The sequence below is a fragment of the Tasmannia lanceolata genome, unplaced genomic scaffold (assembly GCF_043159265.1).
Source record: "Tasmannia lanceolata isolate RefF3 unplaced genomic scaffold, GAP_Taslan_0.1 ptg000013l, whole genome shotgun sequence".
NCBI lineage: Eukaryota > Viridiplantae > Streptophyta > Magnoliopsida > Canellales > Winteraceae > Tasmannia > Tasmannia lanceolata.
This window is the reverse complement of record NW_027518690.1, coordinates 13,302,661-13,324,099: the sequence shown is the minus strand read 5'-3', so window position 1 is coordinate 13,324,099 and position 21,439 is coordinate 13,302,661. Positions and strand designations below refer to the sequence as shown.

The window sequence follows — 21,439 nt, the reverse complement described above, 5'->3', positions numbered from 1 at the left end:
AAAAAATTATTTTATCAAGCATTTGGCTGAAATTTCCGAAATTTGCACCAAATTTTGGTAAATTTTGGCGAATTTGGTTTCGGTCCTCACCGAAATCTAGATTTCGACCGAAATTTAAAACCTTGTTGGAAAGTGACTCAATTTCCATATTCTCTCTCTAAACTAGGAATCGAAGCACCATGTGGAATTCATTGTTCATAACCTTGGAACCATTCGGTTCAACGCATTTTAGTGCTTTCTCTCTCCTCTCGACCCCTACTTGGTGCAATCCACATCGAAATTATTTTACGTTCCTCCCAAACATGTTACTTTAGAAACTATGTATGGAAAAATGATATTTCCCCCTTTAGTTTGTCTTTTCTTTGAAAATGAAGGCATTTTCCTTCTCTCTCTCTCTCTCTCTCTCTCTCTCTCTCTAAGCCATTGTATGGGTGGAAAGCAAGGTTTTAAATTTTGGTTTCGGGGGTAATTTCGGTCCTCACCGAAACCGAAATTTTAGCCGAAATTCGGTAGAAGCGCTCCAAATGTCATTTTCTTGGGCCGAAATTTTGTAAAGGAATAAAAATAAATATTTTATAAAGAGTTTCGCTGAAATTTCCAAATTGCTGAAATTTTGACCAAAATTTGGTAAATTTCTGCGGTTTCGGTTTCGGAACGTTTCGGTTTCGGTCCCAACCGAGATCCGAAATTTTGGGCGAAATTTAAAACCTATCGGAAACTTGGAGAGTGACTCGATTCCCATATTCTCTCTTTAAACTAGGAATCGAAGCGCCACGTGGCATTCATTGTTCATAACCTTGGAGCCATTCGGTTCAACGCATTGTAGTGCTCCCTCTCTCTCTCTCTCTCTTAAGAAGAGAAATCCTCTCCCTTTTCATCAAACATTCGAAAGAGTATTCAGAAATGCCAGGTGTAACAGGCCCCTCAGAGTATTCTCAAGAACCTCCTCGCCATCGAAGCCTAAAAATCAATGCCAAGGTACATTTTTTTCTTCTTGTTTTTCATCCCTTTCTTTTGGTTTTCTGTTCATCCTACTCCTTCCACCTTTTCCATGGCTCTTTTTCGATTTTATTGATCTTGTTATGTGCTTTATGACCGTTTTATAATGTTTTTGGATGTGGAGGCTTCGTATCATATATCTATTTGCAGGTTTTTTTGATGTTTTCGTTTTAGTTTATATATGTTTGAAGGGGAGATTTTGATGGAGTTTGATTTTGCTGAGGTTTGAGGATTGTAAAATTAGGGTTTACACTCAAAAGGATAAACATAGAAAGAATAAGCATTGATTGTGAAATGAGATAAAGATAGAATTTTCGTTATCTAACCTAGTACCAAATCTAACTTAGTTGCCTAATCAAGCGTAATGGATCTATAATCTATCACACACATAATCCAACGGTCAGATCTGTATAGATCTAACATATTCTAGCATGCCCCCCACCCAGCGTATGACATACGTTTGATTACAATAAAATTCCCCTAATCTATCACAAACGCAATCCAACGGTGTATAGATCTAACATATTCTAACACCTAAATCCTTTTTGGGTTTGTGGATTTTTAATTTATTTTAGTTTAAAGTATAAAAGATTAAATAACACCATCCCCAATAGCCTAACCTTTTGGACTAGGGGTGTAAACGAGCCGAGCCGAGCCGAGCTTGGCCAGGCTCGGCTCGGCTCGTTAAGCTCAAAAGCTCGGCTCGGGCTCGAATCAGGCTCGGCTCTGCTCGGCTCGGTCAGGCTCGGCCAGGCTCGCGAGCCTTACCGAGCTTTTTTCCACACCCCTCATCTTCCCTGGACAGCCCTATATAGTGTAATTTCACTACTTTTTTTACACTATGGGGGTGGTCCAAGTAACAAATGGGGTTCCTAAAATGAAGTGACATATTTTGCCTCCCCCTTTTACTCCCTAGACAACCCTTTTAGTGTATATATTAATATATAATATATATATTTAAATATATTAAATTCTTAACGAGCCTTAACGAGCCGAGCCGAGCCGAGCCTGGCCTAAATCGGGCTCGGCTCGTTAAGCTTAACGAGCCTAGAGAGCCGGCTTGGCTCGGCTCGTTAAGGATTCGAGCCGAGCTTTTTTCGAGCCGAGCTCGAGCGAGCTTCCGAGCCCGAGCCAAAATTGACACCCTTATTTTGGACTAATTGGTTGTTTCACATATTATCAGAGCAGAGGTCCGAGTTTCAAAACTCCTTGATATTAAAAATCCACATGTAATGGCCAACCCAAAAGAGGAGCCACATCTGCCACATGTACGCCAACCCTAAAAGGAAGGGGCCACTCGTGAGGGGGAGTGTTAAAAGCAAGGTTGCCAGAGCGGGGAGCAAAAGCGATAAGCGAAGGCTCTTAGGAATGTAGGAAGCGTGAAGGGTCGGAGAATTTTTTTAATAGTTAAATATTTTTAAAAAATTAAATAAATAAAAAAATTGCTAAAAAATTATAAGAAATAATTATATGAACAAAATATTTAAAAAATACCTTTTATTAAAAGATCCGAAAAATCACTATCAGCTAAAATGCCTGTGTTGACCGGTGCTTGATCAGAAAAAAATTTAGAAACCAAATTATGAGATTCAACCGGACAAGATTTAATAATGTTTGGACATGATAGAATTTATGAATTTTTAAAATTGGAAAAATACCCCATCGTTTGGAAGTTAAGATTTTGACCCGACTCGTTTTTTTCGAATTTTGTACTAGAACTGGAAAGTTGGCTTTTTATCCTTTTAGATTTGGGTCTTGAAACTATTTTTAATAGATTCAAATGAGGGTTATTCCCTTATTTACATGTAAATCTTAAGTACTTAAATGACTTTACATGTAAATACTAAGAAGTGGAAGAGAAGAGGATTAGCAAGAGCCAAGGGGGTTACATAGGAAACGTGCTTACCATAGAGTGGGATACGCATTTCCCATATAGTGGGAATCGAATTCCCAGAGAGTGGGAATCGTGTTTCCCACATTTCCGAAATGGGATTCCAAAAAATCGGGTAATCGAGAAGATTCCCTTTTCCGAATCGATTTTCAGGGAATCAAGATTTCCCATTGTGAGAAGAGATTCCTGCTTCCTTGGCTAAAGGTATAAAAGATTAAATAACATCATCTCAAACAGCTTAAACTTTTGCAGTAATTGGTTGTTTCACAGTTGTGTTTTCATCTATTGAGGCTATGCATCAGACTCACTGAAATTACTGCAAGAAGTTGAGACCCTTATTAAGGGATTATAGATGAAATTTCAGTTAATATGGGATGTAGTTTTTCTTTAGATTTTGTTTTTATTGCTGCTCTTTAGTTGTCGGTGGACGCTATTCATCAGGCATGCTGAAATTATTCCAAGTTGCCGGGAAGTAATTTATCATGACAAGGAGAACTAGAGATTAGATCTCAATTAAATGGGAATTCTTTTTCACGTGTTTGTCTTTAGGTTCGGTTAATTTATTTCCTTTTTTTCCTCACTTTTAAAGCAGCCAAGGCTAAGGTACTCGATTATATCTCAATTAATTGCACAAACCCAATATTTGAAATGGTGTGATTGTTGGATTAACACTAGTGATTCTTATTAGGCATCGATTACAACTGTGGTCTACTGTAATGATTTCTTGAAGTACTTAGTTTATAAAGTTTATGATAATTGAATCCACCACTGATCTTTCTAATTAAGGTATAAATGTTTCTCAGTTCTAATGGTAAAGGACAGTGTCTTAGTTACCTGTTTGTATGTCTTAGGGATGACATTTTTCTTGCTCATGTGACAATCAATCCAGCTTTTAGAATTTCCTTCTAAGTTGATAATCCATGGATTTAGATCTTTTGCATTTATTTCTGTTGCAGGAACCCTTCAATGCTGAGCCACCACGTTCTGCTTTGGTTGCCTCATATATTACTCCTGTGGATATGTTCTACAAGAGAAATCATGGTCCAATTCCAATAGTTGATGACATTGAGAAGTCATATCCTGCCCCCCTGATTTTGTTATAAGTTTCTATATTTTCTGCAAAACTTATTTTTAAACTGAATTCTAGAATCTCTCTGGTGGAGCAGATACTGTGTTTCTATTAATGGTTTGGTGGAACATCCAAAAGAGCTGTCTATGGCCGACATCAGGTGAGAGCTGGGTCGGTGATATTTCTTGTCTTAGATTTAAATTTTCTTGAACAAAACCTGACATTATTATGTATTTTACAGGAAACTCCCAAAATACACTGTTACTGCAACTTTACAGGTAAGTTGTATTGCACATGCCCTTATCAGTTTTATGTGCATAGCTTACAGGTATAAGCACCAGGTTTCCCTTATGTTGGTGACAACTTACCTGTTTTGGGTGACTTTTAGATCCAAGCTGTGATGTAATGAATGAGATGAGGTGGATTTGAACTCATTGGTCTAACAAATTTAAAGCAATACAGTGTGCAGGTAATAGAAGGACAGCAATGAGCAAAACTAGAACAGTGAAAGGTGTTGGCTGGGATGTTGCTGCTCTTGGAAATGGTGGGTTTTCATGAATCAAAATGAAAGTACATTCTTTCTGTATTTATTTATACAGAAAACATGTAATCTGAGTTGATGCTGTCCATGATAGAAAAAAAAGAAAAGTATTAAAGATCCATCATTTCAAGATGCTTTAGGGGATGATGCTATCCATGACAGAAAAGAAAAGAAAAGTATTAGAGATCCATCATTTCAAGATGCTTTAGAACTACTAAGCTGACTAAAGGATTCATAACCAGGATTTAGACGGTATAAGTTTCAATCTGTAACCTTTTCAAAATCACTCTGAGGTTTCAAGAGGGTCTCCTCGAAGTCTGAAAATTGAAAGTAGTAAACTTGGATTTGTGAAATTACACTCATGATTTTTACCAGCAAGGACTTCCCTTTGGGTGGTTGAGCCAGACCTCAATCAAAACTAATAGCTTATTTCCCCCTTTTCAAGGTTTTACAACTTTTTAGTAGGAAACATTTTCATTTCTGCCACCCTTTGCTTTGCTGATCTTCTATGATACATGCATTATAAATTTGAGACATCTTTCTTTTCCCTTTTGGTGCAACCCTGTCCTGTTTTGCTTGGTACTCTAGGACTACACGCGGGGCCTCAACATTTCAACTGTTACATAAGAACTGCTTGGACATATGACTGAACCTTCCTAATTAGTTGGGAGAGGAACTGGTAGAATATTTCTTTAGAGCTAATTCTTTCCTTTTACTTCAATATACTGGAGATATGTAGTAGTTTATTTTTCACGTGGTTTTTACACTTGAATCTAGCATATATCTAACCATAAATAGCAGTCAGTTGTTCACCAAATAATTTAAATTTAAGTAGCAACAACATGGAATCATCATATTACTTGCAAACTTTGCATCTTTATCTATATTTTTTATACTGAGTACTGACCCATATAAAGGCTTTCACTGTTATTTTCTGACTGATAGCATCAGTTTATTTAAATGGAAAGCAAATACAAAGGATGAGAGGTGGTTGATCACCATTTGATCTACTGTGATTTTGACGGAGATCTGGGGCTTCATTTTGAGTCTTTTTGGGGTGGCTTGGGTTTTACCGAGTCGGGTTGCTAACATGATTGAGGTTCAGTCCTTTTCTCCATGGCCTATAGAGCAAAGGTTTTATAGAAGTTGTCGTTTTCAGCAGTGCGATGGTTGGTATGGAAGGAGAGAACCACTGAATCTTCGAGGGGGTTGTTAAATCGACACAGTCGATTTTTCAGTATATTTTTCTCTTCCATCGTATGCTGTGTGGTTACAGAGTTTAGAGACGTCACAGAGTTGGGTATTCGATTCTCTAGCAATGTGATTTGCTCGAGTGTTTGTGGCTATAAGTTTGAGCACACTTGAGGCATTCATTGAAATGCTCCATGTTTTTGCCTTTAAGTGAGTTCGGAGTATGCCAGTGTTCATACGATTTGTTGATGAGAAACCATCATATTATATTTCCCCAAAAATGGTTTTTGTTTTCATTTTTGTAATTTTTAAATGCCAAACATTCATAATTTCATAGGCAAGTGCAACTGTGCGCCAACTAATAGTATGTTAAAATGAATCTAGGCATGAAAACTAAAAGCTTAGAGGCTTTGGATGTTGTTTGGATCTTTTATATTTGTTCTATTGACCTAAATGTGTTCTTCAGCAACTTGGGGAGGAGCAAAATTATCAGATGTCCTTGAACTTGTTGGGATACCTAAACACACGGAAATCACATCATCGGGAGGAAAGCACGTTGAATTTATCAGTGTTGATATGTGTAAAGTGAGTATTCAGATCCTTTGAATTCTATCCTTGAAGTTATTTGTTATATGTAAGGTGTGAATACGAACATCAGTGGATGTGCTTATTGTAGATTGCTGGTTTTCTGTTAGGAACTTTTTGTGCAGCAATTCCTCCTTTTCTTATTTGTACTTTCTAAGAGTAGTTCCTTCTGTTCAGTGTCTTTGTTGCATGTGTAAATTTTTAGGAGGAAAAGGGTGGTCCCTACAAGGCGTCTATTCCACTAAGTCAAGCAACAAATCCAGCAGCAGATGTTTTACTTGCATATGAAATGAATGGAGAGGTAAATCATTCTTGCTTTCATGCGAATGTTGTTACTTGTTTAAGTGAAGGATCTGGTAGCTTTTTCCTTGGTCATTATTTTTGTGAAAAAATGTAGACTGGATGTTTTAGCTGGTTTTTCGCTGTTTTTTCATTTATCACATCATTATTCTTCTCTCATGTTCCGTGTTCTTTTGTATATTATTTTGGTTTTTCCATCCAAAAAAAAATGTGTGCTTATATGTCCTACACTGGATCCTCTATTTGTTACCCCCATTCCGACTCCTCACACTCTATATCTTTGACAAATTTTTGGGTTCCTTTTGCTTGTAGATATGAATTTCCAATATTGAGAAATGAGGCAAGTATTTTTTCAACATTTCTTCATGTGCTCCTTGACATCCTCAACAAATCCTGTCACTTTATTGTAACCTTACATTAAAGTGATAGCCTTACTATATCATGGCTGAAATCTCTTCCATCCTTTGCATTTGTTTCAGCATATGGCCTGTAGGAAGGTTGGAAGGAAGTTTGTTTCAGTACATAAAAGAAGCATTCGGTATCTCAAAATTGGGAACCCCCACTATAGGCTTTATGAAGCTAAATTTTGATGGATCTAGCTTGGACAACCCAGGACTGGATGGAATTTTTTTTTTGGGGGGGGGGGATTAGAAATAATCGAGGGAATGCGTTTGGGCCTTCGCGGGTTCTATTGGAGTAGCGGATGCTTCGGAAGCCAAGGTCCGTGTTTCTCATCAGGGCATCAAATTATTGGCATCAAAAGGGTTGGATAATGTGGTGGTCGTAGGTGACTCCTTAAACGTCATCAAGTGACTCAAAGGTTCCCAAAAGAATCATTGAAGGTTTGATAGATACTTTGATGGGATTTCATATTGCACTAGGTATATGGCTCTATCCTTCAAGCATATTCGACGATCGGCTAATGAGGTGGCCGATAGTTTGGCTAGATCGGGGGTGTCGAAAGAATCTTTGGCCCTTTTTTATTCTCTTCCCCCTTGATTTCTTTTTTTTCTTTCTTCTATCTCTTTGTATTTCTCTTTGCTTGTACCCTGATCATCTCGGTCTCCTTTCAATAAAATTGGTGATCATTCAAAAAAAATAGTGGAAAAGGTTGTCTTTTCTCTCTTTCTCTCTTCCCTATCTCTCTCTTCACTATATTGGTAATGACACCCCTACTTTTTCCACTACTCTTCGAGAGGACTGCCGTGTAACCAAACACTACTTACCACTATTCAACTATTCTCTGAGTGGTAATTCTATACATCTTCTATGCTTGTCTTCTCCCTTTTGGACCTCTTATTCCACTACTCTCCGAGCCACCCTCGCGCAACCAAACATAGCCTTTGCTGTGCAGATGCCTTGTATTCTGGCATTATACAGGACCTTGACGGACTAATGAGCAGGACGCACATGCACCCCGGCCGGGGTGTGGGGCAGTGTCCCGTTAGAAAATTTTAATTTTCGGATTTTCACTAAAGGGTATTTTGGTAAATCTCTACATGTAGTGCTGTTGATATATAAGCCACATGTTAAGGTTACGGGATTAGGTTTTTTTCTGTGTTTTTTGGCCAAGAAGAAGACAATTCATAACCCTAGACCGAAATAGTGGAAATCCTCCCCTGTGGACGTAGGCACTGCCGAACCACGTAAAATCTTGTGTTTCTTGTGTGATTGTGTTCTTTCCATCGCTTCTTGATGTTTCTGCTGCATATCATGTTCGATCTGTGTTGAGAAGGTATTTCTCGGTTTTTCTACTGCCTTAATGCCTATCTTAACCCTAGTATTCCCCATGTCCATACCTTCAACAGTCCCTTATATCAGTTCCTATTGACTGCAAGGAAATTTCAATTTCAGAAATCTGTAACAGTTAATCTTAACATGCAACCATCCTCTACTATGCATCCAGACTTGCAGAATTATATGTCATCTCTATTGGAGTTTTATTAACACGACCTGGACTACCTTATATTGGCCATCTTTCACCATAAATCTCAGATCTGTTACATCTGTCAGAGTAGTCCACTTTCACTCCTATTTTAATACCTCAGAGCCTGCATAACCTGTTCCCTTAACCCATCTTTAATTCCATACTCTAATCGACTAAAATCTGGGCTAATTCTTACCCTAGATATACCTTTCCCTTGTCCGTCCTCCGTCCTACATCAATTGGTATCATAGCTATAATACCTAGTGTATTTCCTTTCCATCTTGCATCATAATAGCACTTAGATTGGAAGAGTTTCAAAGGGATTTTCTATGGGAACAAAAGGAGGAAGGAAAGAAGCCCAAGCATCGTATAGATTGGACAGAGGCTTGCAAGCCTAATGAATCAGGGAGCGGGGCATTTAAAATGTTAAGCTGAGACACATGGCCCTACTATGGAACTTGTTTTTAGAGATTTAGTGAAGAATAATATGCCGTATGCAACAAAATTGTTAGGGATAAATATGTGATAAGTTGGAATTAGTCTTGGTGGGTCTTCCTAAGGGTAGGTGCTTACATGGTTTTAAATTTTGGCCAAAATTATAAGATTTTCACTGAAATTTCCACCAAAACCAAAATTGCCAACCAAACTTCCACCGAAATTTCATTTTCGGCTGAGGCCGAAACTGAAATTTCAATCCTTTGGTGCTTAGGAGCATGCGATCAATTTTAGGTGGATGTCTAGTATGCTATGCTTATTGGTGTTTGTGCCATTTAGATAGTTACATAGGCGGTAATTATAGATTATTATTCTAGAGTTAGGGGGAGGGGTGTTTGGGAGTTAATGTTAGAAGAAACTTCAAAGATGAGTATGAGATTCTCCTTGTGCTACCTAGGTCTAGATATTTTTATGTTTCCCCCTTTGAGCCCGTTAACAGGATTTGGATATTAGACTCGGATGTTTCTTTTCAATGAAATAATTGTATCCATCCCTTGTGGCACTTGATTACCCATCTTCTATTATACTTGTGTGTACAGTGCGGTCATAATTTCGGCTGAAATTATAAGATTTTCACCGAAATTTCCACCAAAACCGAAATTGCCACCCAAACTTCCACCGGAATTTTGTTTTCGGCTGAGGCCAAAACTGAAATTTCAATCCTTGGGTGCTTAGGAGCATGCGATCAATTTTAGGTGTATGTCTAGTATGCTATGCTTATTGGTGTTTGTGCCATTTAGATAGTTACATAGGCGGTAATTATAGATTATTATTCTAGAGTTAGGCGGAGGGGTGTTTTGCGAGTTAATGTTAGTAGAAACTTCAAAGATGAGTATGAGATTTTCCTTGTGCTACCTAGGTCTAGATATTTTTATGTTTCCCCCTTTGAGCCCATTAACAGGATTTGGATATTAGACTCGGATGTTTCTTTTCAATGAAATAATTGTATCCATCCCTTGTGGCACTTGATTACCCATCTTCTATTATACTTGTGTGTGCGGTGTGGTGCGGTCATATCATACCACCCTCATCGAAGCATTTTGTTGGACGAAAACAGCTGACAAACTCAAACTTTTGAGTTGCTTAGAAAGAAGGATTTTAGGTTGGTTAACATGTATTTACTTTGTACGAAAGAGGAGGCATTTACAATCATATTTTCATTTGTTTTAAGGGGACACACAAAATTTAGTTGGGAATCCTAAAAATTCAACATCCATTGGGTGTTCGGTAGGGCATTTCTTTTCACTCTGATTAGAGGCCTTGGAGGCTAGTGAAACATTCTATGGAGTGTAACCCCCTACTCGCTAATCTTGTCTGTTAGGAATGAAAGAAATAGGACGAACTTTCATGGTATTAAGTAACCCATCAGTCCGCTAGTTTCTTTGATCCCACTCGGTTTTCCTTTTCCATATGCTTCTAATAGTTCGACCTATCCAGGATCCATACTCATCGATGGTAAAGGCAAAGCTCTAAGGTAAGGGCGAAGATAGGAGACTAAGTCATCGGAGTGAGCTGGAGCACAATGGACAGATGCAGAGGTAATGCGGGTGCTTAATAGGGAAGAAGAAGAGAAACTAGAACATATGATCACATGCAAGAGAAGAAGAAGAAAATGGGAGCAATGCTTAACCCAATTGATATTCCATTAATTACATAAGTTAATCAAAATCCAAAATCCCCTACTACAACTGATTTCTATCTATTTAAATGAAAGAAAACAAGAGAAAATTCCTTCAACTTTCTCCACAAGCTAACTTAGGGACTAACATAACATTAATTGCATTGGAACTCACTAACTTTGACTGGTTTGGGAACCCACAGACACAGTCCACTAAAACCGCCTTAACTTTTTAACCACTTGACCAATTTTCGAGCACAAATACTTGTTGGAAAGATCTCAAAGAGACCTACAACTTTGTAGTTTACCACTTTCCATGATTCTGCCATTTAGAATCCCAAAAATAGGTTCAAAAACAGGCCAGCAACATTATTGCGGGATTGCACCTTGGAACTCCACCAAAACCACCTAGGCATGACATGGCTGCCATGTTGGCACTGCATCAAGAGGTCCATCTGAACGATTTGTGAATGAAGTGAATTAAAAAAACGATGGCATACAGATTTATGCAATAACAATTTGTTGGAAACTTATCACGGAGACTAGAATCTCTATCATTAAGTGCTCACCCACCAGGAAAGAGTTTTGGTCCATATAGGTTGATCTGGCACTTCAGGAATGGAAGAGAATCTCCTTGAGTTTCACACGGGCAGATAGAAGGTTGATGAGGCACTTACAAACTCGAACAAGGTGAAGTGAGGCATTTCTTATGGAACTTTGCATCTTCAAGGAGTTGGTGGGATCTTTTCTGGTGGTGGAACGTTTGACAGTTGTCTTCGCAGTGGTAAGAGATCGAACCTAGGACTATAAAGATTAGCAAATTTTATACGGGTTCCTCATCTTAGGAGAGATTTAACTCTTCTATGCAAACCTAAGTTGTAAAATCTGTTTCGTTTCGTTCGCCGTTTCGTTTTGGCGACCGGAACGGAACGCTTCGGTGTTTCGGCCGTTTTGTTTCGTGTTTCAGTCCAAACCTTTTGTTCTACTTTCCAGAGGGAATATTTTTTTAAATAGTTAAAAAAATGCAAAAAAATCAGAAATTGTTAGAAAATTAGAGAAGCTTGAAGAGCTTAGAAGAAGATTTAGAATTTAGTAGATCTTAGTTGGTGGGAAAATGTGTAAATGAAGTTTGTAAGAGAAGGGTGAAAGAGAAGTGTGGAAAAACAATGGTTCATGGGGTATATATATAGCGGTGTGAATGCTTGTGGATGCGAAAAGACGGAAAATACCCTTCCAATGGCTATAAAACAGTCATAAACAGTCATAAAATGAGGGTAGAATGGTCTAAAAACAGTCCCAACAGCTATAATGGCATTCCTGTAATTTATTTAATTTTTTCTCCCTTTTCAGACAATCTTTGCCGAAATGGACCAAAACGGAATGAAATCCGGAATGAAACGAATTCCGACCGAATTTCGTTCAAGTTTCCGGTCCGAAACCGAAATTTCGGTCCGTTTCGGCCGAAACGAAACGAAATATACAACTTAGATGTAAACACATTCCGAGAGTGCAAATGATGTGGTAAACATGCTAGCTATAGGAATCGACTCCAAATTGGGCATAGTTTAGCTCTGGTTCAATTTTCTGGGTTTTTTTTTATCCTTTTTATTGCTGAGTCATCTCGTTCCCTCACCCTTTCCTGTAACTTCCAGTTTAACTAATATATCTTTCCTTTGATATCACTCAAAAAATGAAGAAAATAAATTGTATTGGATTAGAAACTAGAATAAATTTCTGATTTCTAAGAAAAATGGAAATTTAAGTGGGATTTAGTAAAGTTGTGGGTTTTTTTGTTATGTCTTTTATATGTATAGAAAGAAGGTTTTGAGATAAGAGATAAAGTGTGACTACTTTTTTGTAGATAAATGTTTTAGGAAATTTCTTCTTAGACATTTCTTTTGAATCTTTTCTCTTTTTCTCTTGCTCAATCTTCATGTTGTTTTTCTCATATTCTTGCTATGTGTTTCTATATTTGTGTTGGTATTCTTGATATCAATGCACAGAGGCTCCACAATGTTTATAAATTTGATTGAAAAATTCCACTTCTTTTGAACTGAAACTTGCACATCTTGTTTGAACGTTCTTTTGGACACTCCCAAATATTTTTAGCTATAACTATTCATGAGTCTTGCATTAGTTTATGATTGATCATTTTTGCTGTTAACCAGTTATAGTGTAACTGATATTTCAGATAGTATCCATCTGGTTTATCCTAAAATATTTCTTATGTCCCCTTTTGAGTGTTTTTTTACCTCTTCTTCTGGTTTCAATTTTCTTCAGAAAATACCTGTCTCTATGTTTTCTTTTCTTTTTCTTTTTCTTTTTCATTTTTTTGAAAATTGTCTCTATGTTTTCTTAATGCCAATGATGATATGTTTCTAGCATTCAACTCTTCTGCCTGTAGCTCACTGTGACATTACTGTTACAAGATTCTTAACCGTGATCATGGGTATCCATTGCGTGGGATTGTTCCTGGTGTTATTGGTGCACGTTCCGTTAAATGGTTGGATAGCGTCAGCGTGGTTGTAGAACAATGCCAGGTCAAAAAATTTAAGAATCTCTTTAGCTTGTTAACTTTGACTCAATTGTGAAACAACCAATTACACCAAAAGCTTAAAGCTGTTGGAGAAGGCGTTATTTAATCTTTTATACTTTAACACTCCCCCTCACGTTTGGGCCCTCTTTTAGGGTCCGTTTGGATACTCAGAATTTAGAATCTTGGATTTCCTCAAAATCGTAGATGGGAGATGAGAGAAGGAGACCAGCTGTTGTTTTCTGATTTCTCCCCCTTCTTTCTGTCAGCGAGAGAGTAGGAGATCATCCCATGTTTCCAGGTTTTAGAAATCTCAGGATGGGGGAGAGATTTCTAAAACCTAGATTTCTTACTTAAAATCCAAGATTCTAAAGAGAAGCGAAATGGACCGTCTCCTTCTCTCGTCTCCCATCCAGGATTATGAGGAAATCCAAGATTCTAAAATCCGCGTATCCAAATGGCCCCTTAGGGTTGGCCTACATGTGGCACATGTGGCCCCCTCTTTTTTTGGGTTGGCCATTGTATGTAGAATTTTAATATCAAGGAGGTTTGAACTCTGGACCTTTGCTCTGATACCATGTGAAATTACCAATTACTCCAAAAGCTTAAGCTGTTGGAGAAGGCATTATTTAATCTTTTATACTTTAACATCAATATTATGGGATGAGCTTACATTGCTGTCAAACAGGGTTTCTTTATGCAATTGGACTACAAGATGTTTCCACCTTCAGTTAATTGGGACAATATCATTTGGTCTACTAGGCGTGCTTGTATGGATTTCCCTGTGCAGGTATATCCCCTTTACAATATTATGGTTTTTTTTCTTCACTGTGATAGATCCATTATTTCATAAGAGATATGCCGATTACCTTATTGAAGATCATCAATTCAGATGTGGCAATGCACTGGCAATGAATTTCTCATGTGAAATAATTCTTAAGAAGCAACTCTGAGGATATGGAGCAAGCATTCCTTAATATAACAATTTGCAAATGTTTCGTATGAAGCCCTTTGGGCAAAGATTAATGGCTCAGATTATAATGTTTGTCTATGTCATCAGCATGGATACTATCTCCCAGAGTTCTCTTTTACATAGCCTATCTTTTTAGATTAGTGTTCTGGGCAGGACTATAGAGAAGGAAGTGGTGTCCAAAGGGGTTCTTCATAGTCAATTCCTTCTACCATGTATTAGTATGTGGTTTCATCTTGTTTCTGAAATCAACAGGGTAACACCCTGCTCTATCAGACTCTTGGAGAATCACGGGCTCTCTCCCTCCTTTCTGCCAGGGAAGATATGTTTGAAAGTTTGATATGCGAGCTTCTCCGTGTACACCTTAGAAAAGCAAAAATCCAATATTCTGTGGTAAGTATTGCTTTCAGCCATCAAGGAACCATCATTGTGCTGATAGTATTTGGGCAAACATTTCATGAGGTATCATGCTTTGAGCGGTGAAGGTCATGGGATGCAATCTGTTCTCACCCATATATCTCTTCCTAGTGAGAATCCTAGATGGGTTCCTAACCTGGTTAACGTGAAAAAATTGGATCTCAATGGGTCGAATTTAGGTAGTCTAGGTAAAGTGCGATTGATGCTAGAATGACATACTCAGGGTTGTTAGGATTCAAGGATTCAAGTGAGGCAGAAATTTTGGCTTCATAAAGGGATTTTTTTGAACACTTTCAAAGACTATTTTTGGTGGAGTGGGACCCTCCCAATGTAGTTAAATTGATGAACTGTAGATTAGTGTGTATATGGAGGTCGCTGGATTGAAAGATGAGATTTTGAGACTGGTTAAAAAAATGTTCATTCATATTCTGTGGGAGACAAACTGTTGATTGGAGTTTTCTGTTACCTTGCAAAACAAACCCCTCACAATTGTCTTTTTGGCAGACCCCCATATTATTCTTTGCTCCACGTTTTTGGCTTTGTTTTCTTCAACTTCCTCATGAGAGGGACAAACTCTCATCCCGTGGTACCAAATGTGTTTTTTAGATACGAAAATGGTTGGAAAGGCTTTTGTTGTCTTGACAGTGGTCACAATTGTCTTTTTGGCAGACCCCCATATTATTCTTTGCTCCACGTTTTTGGCCTTGTTCTCTTCAACTTTCTCATGAGAGGGACGGACTCTCATCCCATGGTACTAAATGTGTTTTTTAGATACGAAAATGGTCGGAAAAGCTTTTGTTGTCTTAAAAGTGATCAGTGTCGTATGCTTGTATCTCACATTCTCACCATATATTTTCTTGGAAACATTTACTTTTATTGCCTTTCACATGAGTCATCGTCTAGTTGTTCAAGGTTATATGCAAGAATATAAAATTGATTACGAAGAAATGTATGCTCCAGTGGCAAAAATCACTACAGTTCAGACTTTGATTGCTATTGTTGCCACATGACAATGGCCTTTATATCAAATTGATGTAAAGAATGGAACATAAATTGATCATTTTGCTGACCATACTTGTGCTTAATTAAAAGCTTACCATTTTGCTATCAGCAGACAGTCTTGCCCCTTTGGGGAAAGAAATGATGTTTCTTATGGCTTTCAGGCATGGATGGCTGGTCATTTGGTAAGATGGGTTTTCAAAAGCATTGTATCCATGGTGTGATGCTTTCCCAATCATTACTGTGTTATTCTTGGAAAGTCCAGAAACAAGATCTGTATTGTGGCTGCAACCAAACTACCTTTTCCCAGTTCCTATCTTCCATATAGCTCCAGTTTTTCCACGAGGAAGAACAATTTCACTTTTCCAGATAAGGTTTTTGTGAAACAACCAGTTACTCCACAAGCTTAAGCTGTTGGATAAGGTGTTATTTAATCTTCTATACTTTAACACTCCCCTTCACGTGGAGCTCCTCTTTTTTTAGGGTTGGCCTACATGTGGCGCCTCTTTTGGGTTTGGCCATTGCATGTGGATTTTTACTATCAAGGAGGTTTGAACTCAGGACCTTTTTGCTCTGATACCATGTGAAACAACCAGTTACTCAAAAAGCTTAAGCTGTTGGAGGTGTTAGTTAATCTTCTATACTTTTAACAGTTTTCAGTTTTCATGAACTTTTCAAATATTGACAAGGAAGCATGAAGTTCACAAACATTGCTCTCGGTCTGTTCTCATCATAAATACAGTAGTTATGCCATTTATTCTTCAGATTCCAAGGTTTCCTCCTTAGGCTTATAAAATTCTCCTCAAGTGATATATCCTATTTACTTTTCCCCATTGGCTGCACATAGCAAGGGGAGCATGATTCTTGCAAAGTAGATTATCCTTTTTGGGTATTACAAAAAAACAACATAGTCGACACTTCGAATTTACCGCCGGCATGCTTATCAGCTCTCTTTTTGACACTTGTAAATGTACTGGTAGGAGTGCAAGACTTAATGCGCGCATGCCTATACGTTTTTGTACCTGTCAAGTGTGAAATACTATTTCATCATTGAATAGTGTCTACCTCCTGTTTTATTATTAACTATTCTTGAACTAATTTTTGTTTTTATTATTGAATAATGTTTACCACCTGTTATTTGATTATCTCATTTTTTACCATAGTTTTTTAAATGAATATAATTTTTATCTTGTTGCAAAATATGATTAGTAATCAGTAGTTAATCCCTGTCCACAGATCATATGAAAAACAATCAGTGCATATATGGGATACTTGATGGATTAACCATTTAACCAATATTAGTCTGCCTTTCATTGACAACAACCTTTTTTTTTAAGAGACTGCCTCTTTTGGAGATGGTATGTGACCACAGCTAATGTTTTTTTTTTTTTTTTCAGTTTTTGATGGGTTGAACATGGTACCTTATTTTTCAATTAAATATATCCCATCACTTGGGGTTAAAGGAAAAATGAACTTGATCATGATAAGGTGTCTGGTGGCTTGAGAACTATAATAACTACTATTCATCATGTGGGTCTTTTCTCTTGCTGTGTTTCCTAAATGATCCTTCCAGTCAACCAAATCTCAGCTTTGATGGCATGTTGGCATGCTGGCCTTTAGAATGTACGAGTCTCATCATCTAGTTACACCCCCAAAAAGGAAAAAAGGACACTCGGTCTTAAGAAACTTTTTATTTATTTTCTTTTCCTGCAATCTGGCATTTGAGATGCACTTCCTTTCTAGTGATATATGCCTGCATTAAATTTTTTTTTTATAATTTTCTGCTATACCTAAGGTTCATATTTGACCATATTCACCTAACAGGTTTCTCATGCTAAAAACACATAGCGAGTAACCACCCCTTGTATACAATGTGCCAGGGGGCATTGTAACTGTGGCGAACTGCCATGGGAGATTGTCTATGTGAATGGTTCTATTTGATGCCTTACGATACGAATTTGTAATATTTAGGAAATCGTAGTGCTCCCTTTTGTCAAGATTTTAGTGGCAACTAGTGGTAACTGTAAGGAAGTCGCTCTTAACAAGCTCAATTTTCTGATCTTAATAACACATTATAGTTTTGTTGTATGACAGTGTGCTATCTGTTCCTTGGAGGATGTTTCTGTGGTGAAGGACAGAAAGGTTAGTACTTGGTATTACACCATTTATTACTCAAACTCAATTGGATTTCCAAACCATCAATCTGGAAGTTGGCAAGATATCACATTGTAATCAGTGTATCAATCATTTCAGTAGAAAATTCCGGAAAGATCTATAAATTTGCAAAATTCATGGAATAGCCCGTAACTTATGTTATGAAATATGAATGGCTTTCGTACTATTGTACATGCTTCAGGTGACCATTAGTGGGTATGCGGTGTCTGGAGGTGGGCGTGGCATTGAGAGAGTGGATATTTCTGTTGATGGTGGCAAGACATGGATGGAAGCTTTTAGATATCAGAAAAGTGGCGTCCCATATGTTGCAGAGGATGTAGACAGCGACAAATGGGCATGGGTTTTATTCAAGGCTGAGGTTGAGATACCACCCAATGCTGAGATAGTTGCTAAAGCAGTATGTAGTCGTTGCTTTTTTCATTTGCAGAAAACGCAAACTATATGCCATATATAATTGCTTTTCCATTGCCAATTATATAGCATTGATACAAATTTTACATCAAAACCCACGAAAACTTATGTGTCTTATGTACTATTATATAGCATTGATACAAATGATCCAACTAATGTATCTTATCCTGATCAGACAGTGGATATGAGATGGTGGTGACATTTGGGTCCCAACACCTTATTAATCTACAAATCTGCTTCAATCGGTTCACCACCTCTTCTGTTATTTTATTATATATTCATTTGCTATTTTCATTGAAAATTGAATATTTAAATTTTATTTTCACATAATTATACATAATATTGAATTAATCTGTTTTCATTCATTTTTTATGAATAAAGTGAGCCTATGTGGCTGCTTTCTCATGCAACAGACCATCCGTGAAATGCCTTCCACGATGGTCCCTAGCAAATCCCATACTTTTAATATTCTTTCATTTATTTATTTTTTTAGTAAACCCAAGGTAAAGTGAGAGCCTTAATTGTATAAAGTCTGGAATACCAAAGACTTTGAAATGCTAAAAGTCTAAGTGACTAATAACTTTCACAACTAATTACTTTGGAATACTGAAACATAAGTAACTAATAACATCTCGGGGCCATTTGGATATGCGGATTTTAGAATCTTGGATTTCCTCAAAATTGTAGATGGGAGATGAGAGAAGAAAGAGACCAGCCGTCGTTTTCTTATTTCTCTCCCTTCTTCCTGATAGCAAGAGAGCAGGAGATCGTCCTATGTTTCCAGGTTTAAAAATCTCAGGATGGGAGAGAGATATCTAAAATCTGGATTTCTTACGTAAAATCCAAGAAATGCTGTCGTGAGTCGTGACAGCATACAAGAGCTTCTTGCTGTTTTCAAACTAAAATCTGGATTTTAAAATCCGCGTATCCAAACGCCCCCCTAGAGTTCCTCGATAACTTAAAAAACTAATCTAAACTCTTACTTTCAAGACTATAAATTACTTAAGCAAAATTACAGAACTGCCCTTCAACCTCAAAAACAAAAATAGAAGGCAATTATACCTCTACGAAATAAAGAAAAACAACCTAATGTACTGTACTTCTAATGGATCTCATCATCATCTCTCTCTCTCTCTCTCATGAAGGATAGTCCCCATCATTTCAACTCGGTGATTTTGTTTCTCTTGAAATATTTTTGCGTTTTACATGTGTTACCAAACCTTAACTTGTCTCCACCCCTATTGATTGGCAGGTTGATTCGGCATCGAACGTCCAACCTGAAAATGTGGAGGGCATTTGGAACCTGAGAGGAATACTCAACACGTCTTGGCATCGAGTCCAAATTCAGAGTAGCCCGCAAGTAGCACACTCCAATCTGTAAATCCGAGACCGAATGCCAGAGTATCTAATAACAACAGTGAAGTGATCTTTGTTGGTGTTCAACCTTTCTTGGGTAAGTTCAGACTAGAATAACTTTGTGTGGCACGATGGTAACTGAAACTATTCCGGTGACTTATCATGTAGGTTAATAATAAGAAGATGCAGCTGAATGGTGATTGCCTTTGCATCATTTTTCTCAAAAAAGTTGTGAATGAAAAGAGGAAAAACAATTTTGGGTCTCTTTGGATGCCACAAAAATTGGTCCTTACTTACAAACAAGATTATTTTAATTAATCTTATTTGCAAATTCATTAATGCCTCTTTGGAAGCCATTAACCATCTCATTTCTTAAACTATTATGACCGTTATTTACAAATAATTATACTTCAAAACAAATTACATATAAGATCATATGCAAATGATGGCAGGATTTACTATGTAATTGTTTGTTTTCCTTTGGTAGGGAATTAGGGATAATATACTCTGTTATACACTGTATTCTTTTTGAATCTACTGTCTAATCTCAGGTTTTATACTTGTTGAATTTTGGAGTTCAAATTTTCTTAGCTATCCATTTGTAGTCCTCAGTCCTATGGAATTTCCGGGTTCGTCCAATCGTTGTCATTTCTCGGTCATGGCCCACCCAAATGGGTAGTGCAGATCATATCTCTACTTCAATGGTGGGAAAAGGGTCAGAATCCAAAGCAGATAAAACCGTGAAGAATGTTTAAAATCTTCTAAATGTCCTTATTAATATAGTACCTCTAGTTTAGGAAAACTGAAATGGCCACCTCTTAAGGCCCTGTTTGTAGTGCAAGAAAAATATTTCTGATGGAATTTTTTTTTTTCTTGAGAAAATGGTTTTCCTTCTATCATTTTGAGGGAAATGATATGATTATGGTTCATTGAAAAGGATATTATCATAATTGAAGGTCCTGTTTAAATAAAAATTAAATAGGGTTGGTTAAAGTCATCTTTTCTTATTTTTCCTTTCTAAACTTTTCCAGAAAATTCATCCAATCCAAACAAGGCCAATGAAAAAGGGGGGCCTTGGTACCATCGATCCTTGAGAACTGATTGAAGAGTCACTATTGCCTTGATTGTTTTGGATTTTGAGAACTGATTATGAGTCCAATACTGATTAGACTGAAAGTTATATTTAATTTTGAGTCCAATAATCAGTTTTGGACTCGGCAATCGATTCTCAAAATCCCAACATTCATGGTAAGTGTGCCGATCCAGTGGCCATTTTCTGTTATGGAAGTCTCCTCTTCATATGTTTTCCTGTGCCCACAACATGCACACATGTGTGGAAATTGGATGTAACAACAGTAAAGAACCAAGGAGGACAAAAGAGGACTCCTAGAGCCTGTAAGGGTGCACCCACTACAGCATAATAGGTCCCACCTCATATTAATCTGGACCGTTCATTTCAAAGGCCTTCAGTTCTATGCCGAAAAATCACACCAATCATACAATACTAGTATTCAATGATGCCCATTGTGTATTTTTTGTGACAGGCAAAAACTACACAAGCTAGAGTTCATATTCAAGGACAATGAAAACACATTATTGGACGATAGGAATACATAATTGCAGTGATTTTTGGGCCAAATGAGATCCAAACCAATGCATATAAATTGGACGGTTCAGATCAATCTACGATGGGACCCGTAGACCCCCTTGAAGTGGACAAGCCTCGCTGTACTGAGGTGTGTCCCCCCAAAGGGTTCATGAGGATTGATAAATAAGTAAAATGTAGGGAGATGATAAATTCGTACCCCCTATAGGATTATTCGCACCCCTTTAACGTAAACTGACATCAAAAAGGGTTAAAGTCTATTCACGTTACCCTCCTTTTTGACGTCAATTCAGGTTAAAGGGTGCGAATAATCCTATAAGAAATTAGGGATTTGCTAGCGTCCATCGCAAAAGGCA

At 37.5% G+C, this 21,439-nt stretch overlaps 1 protein-coding gene across 2 annotated transcripts; it reads left to right on the top strand.

The window, feature by feature from the left end:
* The first annotated feature begins 785 nt into the window (after positions 1-785).
* LOC143889839 (sulfite oxidase-like) lies at positions 786-19,837 on the top strand. 2 transcript variants are annotated; one of them, XM_077394210.1, is made up of 12 exons: positions 786-978; positions 3,847-3,962; positions 4,057-4,119; positions 4,201-4,237; positions 4,422-4,503; positions 6,158-6,276; positions 6,482-6,577; positions 13,046-13,156; positions 13,838-13,939; positions 17,630-17,677; positions 17,892-18,068; positions 19,374-19,837. In XM_077394210.1, the coding sequence occupies exons 1-12, from the start codon at positions 904-906 to the stop codon at positions 19,500-19,502; spliced, it is 1,155 nt and encodes a 384-aa protein (XP_077250325.1). In that variant the 5' UTR covers positions 786-903; the 3' UTR covers positions 19,503-19,837. The 2 variants fall into 2 exon arrangements, with proteins under 2 accessions (XP_077250325.1, XP_077250324.1); XM_077394209.1 differs by having other exon boundaries at positions 791-978; positions 17,892-18,107; positions 19,374-19,829.
* The last annotated feature ends 1,602 nt before the right edge of the window (positions 19,838-21,439 follow it).

Bases quoted from the DNA above. Each gene is read 5' to 3' on its own strand.
- LOC143889839 (XM_077394209.1), top strand. From the start codon at position 904: ATGCCAGGTGTAACAGGCCCCTCAGAGTATTCTCAAGAACCTCCTCGC. The intron at 3,963-4,056 runs GTCATATCCTGC...CTGGTGGAGCAG, and splicing joins ATAGTTGATGACATTGAGAA to ATACTGTGTTTCTATTAATG. The intron at 6,277-6,481 runs GTGAGTATTCAG...GTAAATTTTTAG, and splicing joins TCAGTGTTGATATGTGTAAA to GAGGAAAAGGGTGGTCCCTA.